The 18,413-nt window shown below is 46.2% G+C and overlaps 1 protein-coding gene across 2 annotated transcripts in view; it reads left to right on the top strand.

The window, feature by feature from the left end:
• MDGA2 (MAM domain containing glycosylphosphatidylinositol anchor 2) overlaps positions 1-18,413 on the top strand; it is a gene marked incomplete at both ends in the record, with an annotated part of 309,300 nt that overhangs the window by 105,802 nt on the left and 185,085 nt on the right. For both annotated transcript variants that reach the window (XM_080345156.1, XM_080345155.1), the window contains one exon: positions 12,370-12,509. In XM_080345156.1, the coding sequence (XP_080201282.1) occupies positions 12,370-12,509 (140 nt within the window). The remainder of the gene's footprint in view (positions 1-12,369; positions 12,510-18,413) is intronic.

Below are 18,413 nucleotides of genomic sequence, written 5' to 3'. Positions count from 1 at the left end.
CCAGTCTCAGTTTCAAACCCTCCAGGGCCGGTGAGTCCAGCACCTCCCTGGGCAGCCATTCCAATGCCTGACCACTCTCTCTGCACAGAATTGCTTTCTCATCTCCAGCCTCAGTTTCCCCTGGCAGAGTTGAAGCCCATGGCCCCTTGTCCTATTGCTGATGCCTGGGAGAAGAGCCCAATCCCCCCCTGGCTAGAACTGCCCTTCAGGTAGTTCTAGAGAGTGCTGAGCTCAGCTCTGAGCCTCCTCTTCTCCAGACTAAACAAGCCCAGCTCCCTCAGCCTCTCCCCATAGGGCTTGTGTTCCAGTCCCTTCCCCAGTCTTGTTGCTCTTCTCTGGACCCTCCAGCACTTCAATCTCTTTCCTGAGCTGAGGGCCCAGAACTGAACACAACACTCCAGGTGTGGCCTCCCCAGTGCAGAGCACAGGGGAAGGATCACTGCCCTTGTCCTGCTCACCACGCTGGTTTGGGTACAGGACAGGACACCATTGGCCTTCTTGGCCACCTGGGCACACTGGTGGCTCCTGTTGAGCTTCCTGTCCATTAGTCCCCCAGGTCCCTTTCTGCCTGGCTGCTCTGCAGCCACTCTGTGCCCAGCCTGGAGCTGCAGGGGGTTGTTGTGGCCAAAGTGCAGCACCCGCCACTTGGCCTTGTTGAAATTCATCCCATTGGAATGGGCCCGTTTTTCCAGTCTCTCCAGATCCTCTGCAGAGCCTCCTGCCTTCCAGCAGCTCCACACTCCCTCCCAACTTGGTGTCAGCAGCAAATTTGCTGATGACGGTCTCAATCGCCTCATCTAAATCGTCAATAAAGATGTTAAACAGGACTGGACCCAACACTGACCCCTGGGGAACACCACTAGTGACTGGAAAAAATATGGAACGCTTCACAAATTTGCGTGTCACGAATGCTCCGTTATGGCTTGGGCAGGTTTTTAGGTATGTTTGCACCTTCCCTCCTCTCAGCACATGACAAGCGAGCAGTCCCTGCCTCACCCCGGGCTGTGATCCCAGAACAAGAAGGTCCTGTGGCATCATCCATCATCCTGCTCTACGCTCGGTGGCTTCGGTTTGAAGTTGCTGGTTGCTTCTAGTCGCTGGAGGACTTTGCAGCCACCTCTTGCAGGGACACATGGGGTGTTTTGGCTGGAAATGGGGGAACCTGCATCTCCAAATGCCCTGTGGGATGGGGAGGTGGGAATTCTGCAGGGCAGGTGGGGAGAGGACAACTCGGGAGGGAGAGAGGAGCATCTTTTTGCATCACTCAGATGGCACATCCCAGCTGGGATCTGGAATACACTTAGCAAAAGCCAGGAGCTAGAATCTAGTCTGAATACCAGCAAAAGTATGAGTTCACTGTGCAATTTATCACCTAAATCAACCTGCGAAGCCCCAAAGAGGGGAGAAATCTGAGCATCCTGTTCCTATAGGCTGAGACCTCCCTGGAACCTGATGTAGATGTGCAGGTGAAGGGAGAATTTATCCCGACAGTTATACTACACATGCAAGGCTGTATTTTCTTCCTGTTTATGCCAGTTTTTACTCCGTTGGCATTTATTCCTATTGTAAATCACAAAAGAGCAAGTCCTTTATTACTAGATAATTTAAAATAGCTTATGCTATATTGTTTGACCCTTACAGTAATTCTAAACAGTTCCTTCATCCCCTGCTGTGCGTGTACAAATAAAATGGTTGAGAAATCTTTTTCTCCTTTAAGAAAACGAAAATGTCCGTGGCTTGATTTTTGCCATTAATATTGGTGGAGAATTTTGCTAAATTAAATATTGATGTGGCTGAATATTTTCAGCGCAAATTTCATTCAAATTAGACTGAAAAGGCCTTTTCTTTTTGGTCTCAGCCTCTGTCAGCAGAACACTTGGATCTTCTCTGCTTATGTGGGCAACTTCCAAATTGGTTTTCTGTTGGAAAGCAGCAAAGTTGGCTCATGTCAGGCTGGTCCCTGTAGCCCAGCGCAGCCCTGTTGAGCCTCCATCCGTGTGTTGACATGGGGTGGGATGAAGCTCATCAGGATGAACCACCAGCGTGTGTGGGCAGTCAACTTCAGTCATGCAGACCAAGCAACCTGCTACTTTTCCCTTTCCTGCCGCTTCATTTCCATTTTGGGTTCAGTCGCTGAAGAACCATCTGGTGAATGTTTAGGATTCGGAGCTGCACAGTCAGTACAGGGGTTTGGTTTTGCCAAGTTCTAGCAGAAGAATGGAGGAAAACATCTTGTTTTTCTCTAGGTTTTCTTGACTATTCAGTCAGGGTGCCCAGACTTGCAGTACAGGATGGTCTTGGCTACCGAAGAAGAGTTGGGCTATGGAAGTCCCTGTTTTTATTGAAGACCATCCCTGTCCTCTGCAGCAAGAGAGACACTTGGCGTTGCTCCAGAGGGAAACAGAACCCAGAAAAATCCCTCTCATGGTGCTGTTTTTCCTCTGTGTGGCTTTTTCCATCCAAGGAACGACCCATCCCTGGGAGGTGCACCAACCCAAGCAGGGCAGCCCGGGTGCTGCAGCAGGAGCTCCTGGGTTGTCCCCCATGGTGCCACAATGGCAGCAGCTCGCACCAAGGGGAATTAGTGCTGCCTTTGATGTATTGTTTTTCCATACAGTTTGATCAAAGCCTCCGTTCCTTGGGCAATGGCTTAAACCTTTTTCTGCGCCTACGTCCTCCTCCGTGTAGATTGGGTGCTCGCGTGTCCGTGTGGTGACATGTTAAGCCTTTTGGATCTTGCTCTTAATATTAAACAGACACTTATAAAATCAGCTTTAATTTAAAACTATCAAACACTTTTGTGACTTGTGAAGACCTAGATAATGAGGATATTAGGTGGCCATATTCTTGTTTTTTGAGGTTGGGGAAAAGAATTTATGCAATCAGTATTTTTATTACAAACATTATAAAGCATATGTGGATATTTTCATTATTGAGAGCTATTTTTAGCTCTTCCAATTAATGTCAAATTCTGAGAGTCTGTATAATCGGACAGAGTTTGCTGTGCTGAGAAATGTATTAAGGACAGCTTACGACACACTAATTAGGAGTGCATTTAAAGAGCCAATAATCTAATAGTTTTGAAGAAATCTGCTTATGCTTTTTTTTCCACTTTCATCTGTTATTTCTCAAGCGTTTTATTTTCGGAGATCACAGCAGCAGTATAAGGGCAAAATTGTCAGCTGCTGGAAATCAAAGTGAAGTTGCTTGGATGCTGCTGAATTACTCCGGCTGAGGATACGGTCCCCAAAGCTCAAGCATCAAGAATTCAACTGCTCTGGCTTCATATTTATTATGTGAAGTTCTTCCATTGATTGAAGTTGGTTCTGCAACAAGGAGTTTCTTGCTTTGCCTGGGGAAATATGCAAAAAGAACCATTAAAATCTTTAAACCAAGGCCTCGCTCACCTGAAAATACACTTTGTGATAGATGCAAGGAGGGAAATGTCCTTGGAAATACCTTCGCTGTCACCAGAACCTGTTTCACATGGAAATGCCAATTGGTCCTTGATGCTGCAAATTATTCGATGGGGATAATGGCTCTTTATATTTTCATATCAACACAGGTATCTTCTGTATTTGGATGGAAAGACCAGTGGCCAGGATTGAGATATGGACAGGAATCTTGCTTCCCCTGTGGCTATCGCGGTGCTGGTGTCCTCAGGGGGCACTCGCTCGGTCACTGCGTCCCCGTGCCTCAGCGGCTGCCCACCAATCCCTGCGGGCGGATGCTGCTTATTCATTACTTATCTGCTGCAAATGTTTCAAGTTCCCGTTAAAAATTGAACAACATTTTGGTGGAGTTCCTGAAGGGAAAGAAAAATGAGTCATGTGATGAAGCATAAGGTTAATCATTATGTTTTGGATTCAAAAGTCAATTTGAATTGAATTGCCCCCTCCTCTTTCACAGTATCATATTGCCCTCAAATGCCTTTTGCAAGGAATCTAAAGCATTTTTGGGCCAGAGTTTTCAGTGACACAGAGTCCTGCATCAGCACTGGGTCAGTAGATTTGTTTGCAGGGTACAATATGGGTTAGATGAGCAGGTTGATGTATTTGACTGGCACACGCTTGGGGCATTTTGCCTTTGCGCTGCTGAGGTCTCTAGTGTGGATTCACAGTCAAATATGCCAGAGGGTATTATTGGCAATAGAGAAGCTGCAAGGAGTATCCTCATCTTTTTCCCTAAATGCTTCAACAAGTTTAAAGAAACTTTGTACAAAAGGAGCAACTCTGTAATGAAATTTAACGGCTAATTGCACTCTGTTAATAAAACTGGAGATGTCACCAGCCACTGGAAAGGGATTGGTAAATCATATAAACAACACCACACAACCTGACATTGCCTGAGTACTAAGGTGGGCGTTTAATGATTTTAATCATTAATTTTTATTGATTTGTTGGTCATTCATTGATGCCTATTGGAATAAATCACAAAAGTGCTGATAGCTGACTTAACTCCGAAGGCAAGTTGTGTGGTCAATGGCACATCGATACCAAGTAACGAGTTGGGCTTCCCAAGGAAATGAGTTGTATGGGGAGGTGGTTTCTGTTTCTGCTGGTTTGTCTGGCAATCCAAACCCCAAGTAATGTCAAAAGGGTCGGACCGGTTTGAAGGACACTGGATGGAGAAGCCCTGAAGGCTGCTCAGCTGCCAGGTCTTGTGGAGAGAGATGGTTGAACACTAAGGAGTTTCCTAAGGGTACTTCCAGGAGAAAAATGGCGATGTGTGGTCATTTCCTACTAGACATCAACAAATCCCAAAGGTGAGAGGACAGGACTGAATTCCGCAGTGTCCGCAGAGCTTCAGCGGGAGCGGGAGCCATTACAGACCCTCTCCCTGGAAGAGAAACCATTGGAAACTGGGCCAATTTAAACATCATCTTCTCTCCTCATGGAGCATCAAGAGAGTTCCACCTCTCCAGGGAGCGAGAGGATTGGGCTCAGTCACAAGAACCTGCCCAACTTCTTGCACAAATCTATTATTTAATTCAGGCAGTTGCTTCAAACAAATCCATTCCCAAAATATATATATATTATTTGTTCCTCAGTTTTTCGGGCTGAGCTAATGTGTCACAAGCTGTAAGAATGCGTGCGGTTAATCCTGGTAATCTGGGCAGGTTGGTGTTAAGCTGTAGCTTACGGAGGCCAAGCAGAGGAGCTGCTGGGCACTTTTTGTTTCTAAACTGTGTTCATCTTTTCCTACTGAAGCCAAAAGGAATTGCAAAGGTTCTGATAGTGCCTGGAATTTGTAAACCCCAGTGTAATTGGTTCCTGGCTTTATATAATGGAAGAGATTCCAGTCATTCAGCGCTTACTCCTACACTCGGTATTTCCAAACAAAGATGCAAAAACTAGGTGTGAGACAGTGAAGTACAGCAAACACAATTCTAATTTAAGGAATCATTTTTCTTTCTGAAAGGAGGTTTGTTTTCTTGATAGTCGCTGCTCACTGGGACAGATTTGTGCTATCTCACAAGAAATGTAAATCGGCGTTTAAAAAGCTGTTTATTCTTGCTTAACACTATAAAGCAGCACTTTTTTCATTTGCATTCATGTAAGGTTATGTATTTTAAAATTCCTCTTTAATATTAAACTGTCGTCTTCTTTTTTTTCAGTCAACAAACTAAAATGAAATCCTTTCTGAGGCTTGTACAGCGTTTAATGGAACTATCATTGCCGAGCCAAACAAGCACGGGCTCTTTTCAGAACAACATGATCCCTGTTGCTGGCAGTCGCGTGGGTTTGGTGGCACCCACGGCACATCCTCCTGCTTCGGGACACCCTCAAACTGTATTTTTGTTGCTTTTGCCTGTGCTGCGAGGAGAAGTTAAAGATTGTGCGGGGCTTTCAGATGAGGCCAAGGGCTGGATGTGTGGTGGAGGCTGATTGTGGTTAATCATAGGACGAGAGGAAATGGCCTCAAGTTGCGCCAAGGAGTTGAGGTTGGATCTGGGGAATAATTTCTTCCCCAAAGGGCTGTGGGGCATTGGAACAGGCTGCCCAGGGCAGTGCTGGAGTCACCAGCCCTGGAGGGCTGGACAGACGGACATGAGGTTCTCAGGGACATGTGGTAGTGATGGATTTGGTAGTATTAGGTTAATAGTTAGACTCATTGATCTGAAAGGTGTCTTCCATCCTAAATGGTTTCAGTATTCCTTCCAGCCAACCCTTCTGGGCTGTGTGTTCTCCCAGAGCTCACCCAGCAGCTCCCATACAAGCATGGTCCAGTTCCTTTGAGTTTAAGCAATGCTCTGCACCATTTAAATATTTCCATCCTTGTCCTAATGAGATGCCCATGGCCCATCCGTAGGTGGTGGAGCACGGATGTGGTCCTCCCGGTGAGGCCTGGCTGGGCATGCATTGCTGGGTATCATTCTTCCAAGTGAAGCTGTGCTTCATGATGTCAGGCTGGGATGGGATGGGCTCCAGTGGCTTAGTTAGCTCCAGGGATGCTGGAGTGTGGAGCTTTTCCACCTAAAGTCATCCAAACCCCTCATGGATCCTGGAGGTATAAACAGGTCTATGGAGCAGACAGTGGTTTTTGGTTCACTACATCCTAGCGTTATGTTGAAGCATAGGCCTGGGGAAAGGCGTTTTAATGTTACATAGATTCCAGCCCCAACCTTGTTCTTCATGGTTGCGCTCCGTTGGTTCATCAACACATGCCCTGTTGTGGATGTGCTGTGACATGGACCTCGGCGTGGGTTTGAGCGAGGTGGAGTGTGATAGTGGCACCGCCGAATTCACAGGTACAGGTGCCTCTGCGCCTCAGAGTGAATCTCAATGGACCTTGCTTCGTTTGCTGCCGTGCTTGGCAGATGGAGACGGGCTCATTCTCCTCCAGCTTGTACTCACAGCAAATGAGGCTTCGGTGGTTACAGTGGGATGGGGAAACACCGTTGACTGTGGGGCGAAGGTTCAGAGTTGGCCACCTGGGTCTGGTGCCTGCATGGAGCTCCTGCCCTGGGTTTTGAGTCCTTCCTTCCCATGTACATGATCTATCACAATCTCAGCTTTAGTGAAGCTTCAGATTTCCTAAGAGGGACATGACCTTTGCCATGTTGTGCTGGGACCTGCAGCTAATTTCTGTAGCATTAGATATTAGACGATATTAGATGATATTAGACGATATTAGACGATATTGTATAGTTTCTTGAAGGCTGAACCCATCTCCTTGGTGCTGGTTGTCGCAAACTGTCCTACCGGAGGCTTCTTGGTTAAATTCCCTTTCTGAAAGGTGTTCTATCCAAGTTTGTGAATGGGAGTAACGGTTAAGAATTTAGGATTCATTTTGAGGGTGATTTTTAATGAGTGTGATTTTTCACGTCTCTACCATTTCAAGTGGGGGAAAGCCAACATGTTACTGTACGCTCCAAACAGCCAAAAAAGTAAGACATGTTTACTGCTAGACTATAATCCTCTTGAAACAGGTCTGGCAAAATCATCTGTTTTGTGAAGCCAGGAACAACAAAGCGTTGCTTCAGTGGAGCCTACCACTTGTAGACGCTTTCTGGTTTTATTTTAGACGATTCGGTGAACCCACTGTCTGCAGTCTGTGGGTTGCAAACGGCTCCAAGCGCAGTTTGGGGAGGAAGGTGCAGCGTAGGAAGGTTTCCCTCTACGCTTGTCTTTACGATTCCCCCCAAATGGGTGCGATCCTGGCAAAATTCCATATTTGTCTGCAAAGAATGTATTAACCCGACGTGTTGTGAACTAACCAACAACTCATGACGGTGTCACTGGGAAATTTAGAAATACCGTGTGCATGGGCCACTATTTTAGTACAGAAAGGGCAGAACATGCGCTTTCTGTGGTGTAGGAGAATATGACTGCTGTGCTAAGCTTTAATTGCCAGTTTAAGGGTGTCAAGCAGAAGCAAGAATTACGAGGCAGTGTGTCTCTATGATGTTCTTTTGACTTGCAGCCAGGACCCAGTTTAAAAACAAAACACACCCCAAAGAAACACCTTCTCAGAGATGCTGTCAGGAAACCCTGGACCAGGGGGATGTTTTCTCAGTGCTGATACCCCAGACAATCCAGTTTTGATGTCTGAGGTTGCCTGTTGCTCTATGTCCTATGTGCAGCACTGACTGGAGTTACCCATGTTGTCCTCCCATTTCTTTTGGGGGAATAACTTGGCATCCAGCACGTGTAATCTCAGCCGTCCGTGGAGAAGAGAGGTCTGTCTCCTTCAATTGAATTAGCTGCCCTTTTGATGGGGGAAGAAAGAGCAAGAGGTGAGTCAGGAGATGAATTCCTGCAAAGCGCAGAGGAAATGGTTCTTAATTCTTTGCCTTTGCGGGGACAGGCGATCGTGACCCACAACGGCAGCTGCGTTGGGAGCCCTTTGCTCCTGCAGAGATGGTTATTGCAGTGAGGACTCTGATGGCTCCGCTGAGGTAGAGAGAGAAGCAATAAGTGATAGCAGGGAGACTTTAAAAGGTTCCTGTGTATTGGTATTATTTAGTACTACATTCTATTATGAATACATTTGTTATGCACATAGTAGCATCTATTGTGTAGTCACCTCTTCTGAGCCAGCCCTGACGTGGCCACCAAGAGAAGGATGGAGTCAACTTTTTTTCCTCTTTGGACTGATTTTTGCCCAATCTTCACCCAATATCTCTGACTTCAACTCCGTGATTGATAACACTAACAGAAGAAGGCACCGAGCTAATTAAATCACGCTGCTGCTTCCTGTCACAGCCTGACCTAATTTTGACACTACAAAGCTTATCAGCAGAGTATCTATTGAGTTAAGGGAACTGTAATGCTGTTTCTAGGAACAGATAGATTTATTTCTCCCCCCTTCCCCTTACAACTCATTACACTGCTGTTTATTGTTGCTCCTGCTGGGCAAATATTAAAAATGTATGATTTATGGCATGTGGTCTCTTTGTGACATAATGGGTATGCTCGAGTTGAGAGGAGGATGGGGAAACCTCATGAAAACTCTTCAGATGTGAACGTGGGCTGAGATCCTTGTCTCTTAAGGACTCCTTTCTTATTTTAAAGGGATTTGAAGTAATAAAGTGGTCGCTTGCATCTCCTGAGCCGCTGTCCTCCGCTCTCCTGCTCGTTGCGGGATCTCATCTGAAGGCGGCAGGGGACCCCGTTTTGTACTGGTGAAGCACAAGGTTTGGTGCAATTTCTTTGTTGTCCTGCGTCTGCACGCAAGTCCAAGTGTGTAGATCCTGAACAAATTAAAATGTACCAAAAGGTGAAGGAAGGAGGAGGAGAAGAGAAGGGCTTTGCCTTCCAGCTGTCACTGGCAGCTGAGGATGCTCCTTGCGGATGTTCAACCCTCATCAAAAAATCCATTGACTCATTGGTCTCTTTAATTTGGCGATGTCGAAGTCACACATAAACACAGATTTTGTGCCCTAGAAACTTTGGAGATTAATTTAGATATCATGAATAAATACTTTGTCAAGCAGTTAGGGAACAGTGCAATCACATCGTCTGAAACCCTTTCCAGTAAAGTCAGAGTGATTGTTTATTAATAATAATAGAGAAGTTGAGGGGGATTTTTATATATATAAAAATACATTATGGTAAATGTGATTAAGGCCAAAGGAGGTACCAACACATTAAGTAAAAGGTCAGACAGGAACATTCCTGTTGTCCAAGGCCTTTAATTTGCACCAGAGGTACAGAAACACCAAGTCGTACAGCGTCTCTTTCTGAGCACTGTCCCAGCTCACTTGGTTATTGCATTTTCTGGATGACCAGCTTGGTTTGGAAAAAGCACCATTTTCTACACTCCTGCGCTGCTTTAGAAAATGAAATTTATTCTGCATGTTTCCCTTCATCACAGCGTCTGGTTTGTACTTGGCCTTTTTCATTAAGTGTGTCTAGGTGCCTGCATACATATTCCACTTTGGGCATTTCTGATTTTGCCTTCGCCGAAATTTTTATGACTTTTATTAGACTGGGGAGCTTGTCGCAAGTTGAAACCCAATTGCTTGTGTAGGCGCCTATGAGCGTGCAGGAGGCGGAGAAGGGACATACATGGGAATTGCTGGAGAAGAGCAGCCAACCAAGGGGACCTGCGGAGCGTCAGGATGTCAGGGGATGCGGTGGAAGGTCAGGCTGGCACCGTGTTTCATTTGCAAGAAGAAATCTCGACACCTACACCTTCTCTTTGCAGCGTAAGCAGGCGGGGTTGTTCTGGCTTTTGTGGCTGCGGCTTTTCGCGTGTGCACATTGCCACCATGGATCCTTCCATGTAATATTCACCGTGTATAATCACGAGACGCGTTCTTCTCAAATGCCACAAACAAAATAAATGCCAGATATATATTACTTTAACGTAGTAAATCCTTGGAGGCATATTTTAGAAGCAGCTGTAATGAATATTCCTGCGGTACAGAGGGAGGTGACATTTCATAATTCTGTAATGTCTTCCGGACCATAAAACTTTAAAACTTAAAGAAGTAAGAATATTTTTTATTTTCCTTTATTGGTTTAATCTCCTCTTAAAACGGTGTGTTTTTTGGTCATAATAATACACAGGGGAGTATTTTTTCTTTTCTGTACTGCCTTCCCAAGCCTAATAGATACAGAGCAGCGGCATAGGCACTAAAATGAAGGACATTTCAAATGTAATTTGAAGTTATATGAATATAATATGAATGTAAATGTAATATTAATGTAATACGGATTTAAAAGGCAGCAGGATGTTGGCATAATGTTGCTGACTCTTCTAATTTTATCGTAAGCCTCCTGATCTGTGCTGAACCTTATTTTACCTTTGGTTCTGCTGTAGCGTTCCCGTGGTTTATTATTTATACTGTGGGAGATGCTGGAAGCCCCAGTCGTGGCCCAGAGCTCCATGGGAAGAGCAACCCTGAGCCATGGTACCAAGGGAAGAAGGATAGGTTAGATTTGTTTCTTCTATGCAATAAATAGCATTTTTAACCTTGCAAAGCACCAGCTGTGCATGAGGAGGCTGCTGGGGCTGTAAAACAAGTCTCCTGAGCAGTAGGAAAGCAAAGCTGAGGCAGCTTCTGTGTAGGGAGGCAGGTGGTTTAGCTTGTCTGGCTAAATGTGACCTGTGTCACCTTGTACCTTTAGACTTGTGAGCACACCAGCAATGCAGGAAACATCTGTTCTTCTGCTGGTGCTCTGCAGAGAGGCTCTGCCAAGGACAGCCCTCTTAAACACTTACTGAAGAGGTTGAGCTAGGCCAAGCACATTGAAAAATGAACTAAATATAGTAGACTGAGACGGACGCGGGCAATGCAAAGTAGCTGGGAATATCGGACTTAGTCATTATAGTCTGAAATAATTATGTTCTTCCTGTTCGTTTAGTTGACCTGACACTGTCAGGGCAACTTGGGCTGGACACGAGGAAGGAATTGTTAGCCCTGAGGGTGGTGAGAGCCTGGCCCAGGTTGGCCAGAGAGGTGGTGGCTGAACCATCCCTGGAGACATCCCAGGCCAGGCTGGATGGGGTCTGAGCAACCTGAGCTGGTGAAGATGTCCCTACTCATGGCAGGGGGGGCACTCAATGGCTTTGAGTCATATTGAGCTCAGCTATAATTGTTCTGCTTGTGATTTAAGAGTGAGGACTCTAAGACATGTTCACTCCTGAACCAGGGCAGTGCACTGTTGAGAAGAAAAGGTGAATTATTGTGTCTTGAAAACTCACCAAAATGACATTTTATCTCTTCTATTTAGTTTGTTACTTTATTTGGTGGTAGGAGTGGAACTTAACTTTCTTATGGTTCAGAAATAAAGAGAAGTGTAAAGCCAGCAACATGCTTTGGGAGACTTGTTGGAACAGCTGTAATTTGTACATGTGGTTATTAGCAATGAGATTGCGCTTTTCCTGCATCTACAACATGTAAAACAGCGTAAAGTCCTGTAGTTCAGGTTGCACATACAAGAAAATTAAAGTAAGTGTTCTGCTTGAACTTAACCTCTGCTCCAAGTCCTGATCCCACCGTGACAGCAGCAGGATTTTGGTATCGACTTTGAAAGGAAGTAGCATCGGTCCCACTGCTTCTCCTGTTTAATTTTAATAGTTTAATTAAGACTTTTCATTTGCATAAGGAGTGTGATACATTTAGAAATATATATAATAAAAAACCCCACAATAATGCAGAGTTCATTTGGAAACGGAAACAAAAATAACTGCCAATGCAAATGAGTTTGCAAAGGTTTCATTCAGGGGATGCTAGGTGTTAATAAATAGGGTGGTGATCTCTTCTGGCGCCGAATGTGTGCTGAGTGAGAAAAAGAGTGGAAATGGTGGAAATGCCAGTTTGGGGTGCATGGGGGTGGATGTGGGTCGGGGTGGATGTGGGTTGGGGTGGTCCTGGGGTGCAGGTGCTCACCTGGTTTCTGTCTCTGGGTCTTGCAGCCCCCCCCACGGTGCGGATCGTGCACTCGGGCTTGGCCTGCAACATCGAGGAGGAACGCTACTCGGAGAGGGTGTACACCATCCGCGAGGGCGAGACGCTGGAGCTGACCTGCCTGGTCACCGGCCACCCTCGGCCACAGGTGAGTCCCCGTCCCTGTCACCCCCGTCCCCCTGCAGGTTGGTTTAATGTTCTGCTAAGGACGAGACTGGTGCGGGGTGGTAGAGATCAATGCAACAGGCTCCAGGTGGGGGGATTTGCCCAGCTGCTGGTTTCATATTGGGATGTTACACAAGAAACATCAATGGTAGAAAAGTTCATGGCTTTTTATGAATGGCTGGCTAGGTACGTCGTATCCCCGGTGGTGTTTAAAAGGTGTTTAGACGAGGTTCTTAGGGACATGGTTTGGTGCTAGGATTAGGTTAGGGTTGGACTCGATGATCCTGAGGGTCTCTTCCAGGTGAAATGATTCTGTGATTAAAATAGACAAATCATGGAATCCCAGAGTGTCAGGGGCTGGAGGGCCCTGGAAAGCTCACCCAGTGCAGTCCCCCCATGGAGCAGGAACACCCAGATGAGGTTACACAGGAAGGTGTCCAGGCGGGTTGGAATGTCTGCACAGAAGGAGACTCCACAACCCCCTGGGCAGCCTGGGCCAGGCTCTGACACCCTCACTCCCAACAAGTTGCTTCTCATATTTAAGTGGAACCTCCTGCATTTGACTTTGTACCCATTGCCCCTTGTCCTGTATTGTGGCAGCCTGATGTGGGTGTTTGAGATCCATGGGGGTTGGTAGAAGGGAAAGGAAAACTACCGTGAGGACAGGGACGGCTGGAGTAAACATTGCACGCCGGAGTGAAGAGCTGGAGAGGGGCACACGAGGGCTCGGGGAGTCTCACTGTGCGCCTGGGTCTTGGATATCATTGGAACCACAGAACTGCAGCCCTGCAGAAAACACAAGTTAACCAGAAATAAGTTACCATTTCCCTAGGCCTAACTATTGTACAGCATCACCTTCAAAGCAAAAAAGTCTTGTCAACCTGCACTTCAGCTGCCCTGCTCTGTCCCCTCATCACCATCTCCCCTTGCCCAGGGTGCCCCATTAACAGGTTATTTTAGGTCAGGACCATATAAGGCTTGTGCAAATGTGCTTTATTCCCCCTCTGCCCTGCTTTTCTATTTCCATCTCTTCTATGCTCTCTGTTGCCTCCAAGTGGCCACTGCCACTTTGTCTTCTGCTGTGTCCTCTCATCTTGCTCTGTTGGCCAACAAGTTGAGTACTGAGAGCTGAGGACACGTCTGTAATGACCTGAGATCCCCACATTTCACAGTGTAGATATTTGTATGAGATTCTGATCGCTAGAAAACCTCACAAGGGTTTTCTTAGCAAGGTGGTGAATTAAACATCTCCCTCATACAATCACATAGGACAGGCGGGAGCTGTGAAGTGCAAGGATCTGCGATGGGAGATGGGGAAAGAGGAGTCACCGGAGACCTCAGGTCTGCAGACAAGTGATGTTCCTCCCAGGAAGGAAAGATTTGCCCATTCTCTGCTATTTATTCTGTAGCTGTTTCCAATTTAATTAGAAGATTTAAGAATAAAGAAGCTGAAGTTTAACCTGTGCTGTCTCCAGGGAAGGCACAGGTCAGGCTCTGCCTTAGAAAGCTCTGCTTTAAACTGCACACAGTTGCACTCTCTTAGCTACAGTTGCACATTAAAGCCAGGTTATAAAATGAGCCATTTTTCTTTTAAATTAAGTGATCTCTGTCTGTTCTTTGCCAGGTGAAGAACAAAAAAACCCCACAAAACCTAGCCAAGTGTCTAGATGTTTTGATAACAGCCCAAATGAGAACAGTTGCTATCTTAAAATCACTGCTGTTCTTATGAAGTTTAGTACTCAGTGCCTCACGAGGTATGAGAACTATTTCTTGCCTTGCTATTGTGCTCTCTGCTGTTGCTGATTGTCCTCTGTGCTTCAACAGGAGGTTGGTGGCTCATGGAATGTTGCTGGGGAGATAAGGGGACGATGCTGGTGGCTCCTTGTTGGAAGAGCCAAGTGAGAGACTCTGAGTTGATACACACCATGTTCACAAACTTTTCTAATGCTGTTTTAATGAAGCACTGATTGAAGCAGGATTCATTAGCAGCTTTGCTGTGGCACAAGGGGCTGTTCAATGTGGTGGAGATGGGATCTGCCCTGGGCTCGATGCCTCTTCCACCCACCTCTGAAACAAGTCCCTGGCTCTCAGTGTTAGTAACGTTGGGTTCATTCTGCCTTCCTGACATTTTCTTATCCAGGCTTATTGAACATCATTTTAAGCCCCAAAGCAGCTGGCTCTAGACGGAGCAGTTTTTGGTGTGCAGTATGTTTGAGTGGAAGTAAATACACATTAGTGTGCAGGTGGAAAAGAGCAGGTAGACTGAAACTGATACTTCCAGTGAGCTTCCTTGGAATCATAGAACGGCTTGTGTTGCAGGGGCCTTCAAAACTCATCCAGTGCCCCCCCTGCCATGAGCAGGGACATCTGCACCAGCTCAGGTTGCTCAGAGCCCCGTCCAGCCCGGCCTGGGATGTCTCCAGGGATGGTTCAGCCACCACCTCTCTGGCCGACCTGGGCCAGGCTCTCACCACAGTATCACAGTATGTTTGAGATTGGAAGGGACCTCAAAAGCTCATGCAGTGCAATCCCCCCATGGAGCAGGAACACCCAGATGAGGTCGCACAGGAACGTGTCCAGGCGGGTTGGAATGTCTGCACAGAAGGAGACTCCACAACCCCCTGGGCAGCCTGGGCCAGGCTCTGTCACCCTTACTGAGAAGAAGTTTTTTCTCAAATTTAAGTGGAACCTCTTGTGTTCCAGCTTGATCCCATTACCCCTTGTCCTATCATTGTTTGCCACCGAGCAGAGCCTGGCTCCATCCTCATGGTACTCACCCTTTATATATTTATAAACATTAATAAGGTCACCCCTCAGTGTCCTCTTCTCCAAACTAAAGAGCCCCAGCTCCCTCAGCCTTTCCTCACACGGGAGATGCTCCACTCCCTTCAGCATCTTTGTTGCCCTACGCTGGACCCTCTCCAGCAGTTCCCTGTCCTGCTGGAACTGAGGGACCACAACTGGACACAAGATTCCAGATGTGGTCTCACCACCCTCAGGGCCAACAATTTCTTCCTCATATCCAGCCTGAATCTCCCTCCTTTAGTTCAAAACCATCACCCCATGTCCTATCACAACTGGTCCTGCTAAAAAGTCTGTCTGCATCTTTCTCATGGGCTCCTTTTAAGTCCAGAAAGGCCACAATAAGGTCTCCCTGGAGCTTCTCCAGGCTGAACACCTCAACTCTCAGTCTTACCTCATAGAAGAGAAGGTTTCTTCCTCAAACCATCTGGTCCAGCAAAGCCGACCCGCAGCCTGTGAGCTTTGGTGCAGCCCAAATACAAGCTGCTCCTCAAACCTGCCCGGAACAGCTTCCCAGCGAGTGGGGCTGTTGTACAGGAGGTGCTGTGGACCAGCTCTGAAAGATGCCAGCTCAAACAGTAACAGGGCTTATGATGCTGCTGAGTAACAAAGCTCATGATGCTGCTGATTAAAAAAATAACCCTCTTAAACCAAAATGTCTTAACAAGAAACCAACCACGTATCTGCTGCTTTTTTTTTTTTTTTAATAAAAATATCCATTTTTTTCTCATCTGGGGTTCAGGCTGGAAAATTGATTTCTCTTCATTTCACCTGTTTATACATTTTCCGTGCCAGCCGCAGCTGGGTCTGCTCGCTCACGCTCGCTCTCATGTTACAGCTCTCCGAGACTCGTCATATTTTTTACAGATTAATTGCCTGAGAACGGGGGGTGGTTGTGGCGTTCTCAGACGGTTGATTGCAGAGTGAAATACAGGAGGCTTGGCAAGGCTGTGTTTGAGTATTAGCCCTTTCATCACCTTCCTATTAAATTTCCATTTGATTTTAAAGCTCCAGAAAGTTAAAAAAAAAGAAGGCTAAGACACCATAAGACAACATAACTTTTTGCATTGCTGTATTTAAACTTTGACACGTAACTGTGGGAGCCACAGCCCTTTGGACTTAGGGACGTGGTTTAGTGCTGGAGTGAGGTTATGGTTGGGCTTGATGATCCTTAGGGTCTGTTCCAACCAAAATGATTCTATGACTTGTTGCCCATGGAATTTGGCTTCTCCTAAACAAGAACGCCATGGATCTCACCAACCTCGGCGTCACTTTGGTCAATGGAGCTGCTGGGGAAAAGCATCAATGGAGGTGAAGCAGATCAGGGTGGTGTGAAATCAGCAGGGTGGCGCTTGGTGTTTCCAGCTGTCTGAGAATGATTCTGACCTGCCAATAATTGGGCATTTTAAAGACTGATAGTATTTGTTTTTTAAGTGTAGAATTTCTGTATTGAACTTGGTAATATATTGTTGCTGGTTTCCCAAGTTCAGACGACCTTCAATATGAGATGGGTTTGAGGGGAAGCATTGGCAGTATTCTTCCTATTCTTCCAGATGGAGGTGGTGAAAATACAGTTTTATCTTTCTTCTTTTCTGCAAGAGACCCATCCACATTTTGTAGTAATTGCCAGCGTTTTCAGTACTTCAATTTTTTACCGATTTTCACACAGAAGGTTATTATATTTGGTTTGCAAATTTTATGGAAATTATTTTCAAAATGCTGTTTTATCAGACCCTGGGAAGTGAGTTTATAAAATATGTAATTATGTATCTAGTCTAAGAATCTTATTCAAGTTGCATGTCTTTCTCAAACTTCTTTCAATTATTGGCATACACAGAAAGTCCATTTTTTAAATGCTGTAAGAAGTCCGCAACTCTCCCTAGACATATATAAAATCCCTCATTGGTGTTCGCTGTATTTCTGACCCCCAAGTCAAGAGTGGGCAGAAAAATGGTTCTTGCTTTGGCCATCACAAGTGATGCCATTAAAGCTGAACACAGGCTGCCAGCTCAACACCTGTGTGGTCCCCGTTGCGTGGAGATGAGAGCTCAATTTTGGGTTTCAAACTCCACAAACCTTGTGCTGGTTGGTTAAAGGGGCTTCTGCTCCTGCCCACTGAGGGCTGGGAGCAGCACTCAAGGGAAAAGATCCTTAAATACATAAGGCTGGTGTTAGTAATTAGCTTTATTTAGTGTCCTTAAAGTGAAACTGTGGTAGTACTGTTTGCAAGCCTTCAATTTTGGGAATAGCATTTAAGAGCGGGTGCGAATGCTAAAGCGAGAAGTTCTTTTCTTGATTTACACACTGAGTTTGGTAATTGAGCACCTTAATAGCTGGAGGTTTGGAGCTGCAGTTAATTACAGCTGCAAAATTAAATTCTCTCTAAAATCATGGACTCCACAAAGAATTTTGTTCTTGTTTGGGGGGCTAATTAGCTGCAGTCACCTGCTTTCCTGATTGTGAGCTCACAGCAGGTCTCCAGAACCATGGAGAGGCAGCTCAAAAGCCGAGTATCTAATGGTTAGTAGAGGAAAATCTCCTGTGAATGTTTCTCCTCTGGGTCCTTCTGCGGTCTCAGCCAGATGGGGCAGCTCAAGAAGCTGAGCCAATAGAAGGAACAAGCTGAGCCCTTTGACCATAGAGGACATCAGAACTTGCCTGATGTTTGTCCGGTCATTGCCTTCTTGTTGGCCTAAAGGAGTGTGGTGGCTCCGTGGCTTAGGGAGGTGACAGCGAGTTGAGGTGATGCCATTGCTGCAAGGGGAGATGGTCCTCAGGAGGCTCCTCTATGTGTTCTGTCAGCCTAAGAACCTTTCTCCTCAAGCCCCACCATCCCCTGGACCAGCCCCAAGGAGAGGAGACCATGCCGATGCTCTGCTGCAGCCTCCTGCTCTTACCAGCACAGTCTCCATCTCTTTTCCTTTCTACCTCTGGGAGGAGAAATGGGTGGGTTTGTTTTATTTTCTCTCTCATGGCAGCGCTCCTGCACGCTTTACCAAAGTGCACGTTTATGCCTTTTTGTCTTTCGGAGCGTTGCTTTTAACTTTTTGATCAATCGATGTAGTTCTGCAACAGGCTGGTGACT

The sequence above is a fragment of the Nesoenas mayeri genome, assembly GCF_963082525.1.
Source record: "Nesoenas mayeri genome assembly, chromosome: 5".
Classification (NCBI taxonomy): domain Eukaryota; kingdom Metazoa; phylum Chordata; class Aves; order Columbiformes; family Columbidae; genus Nesoenas; species Nesoenas mayeri.
The sequence above is the reverse complement of the archived record's forward strand: the minus strand, read 5'-3'. Positions and strand labels throughout refer to the sequence as shown.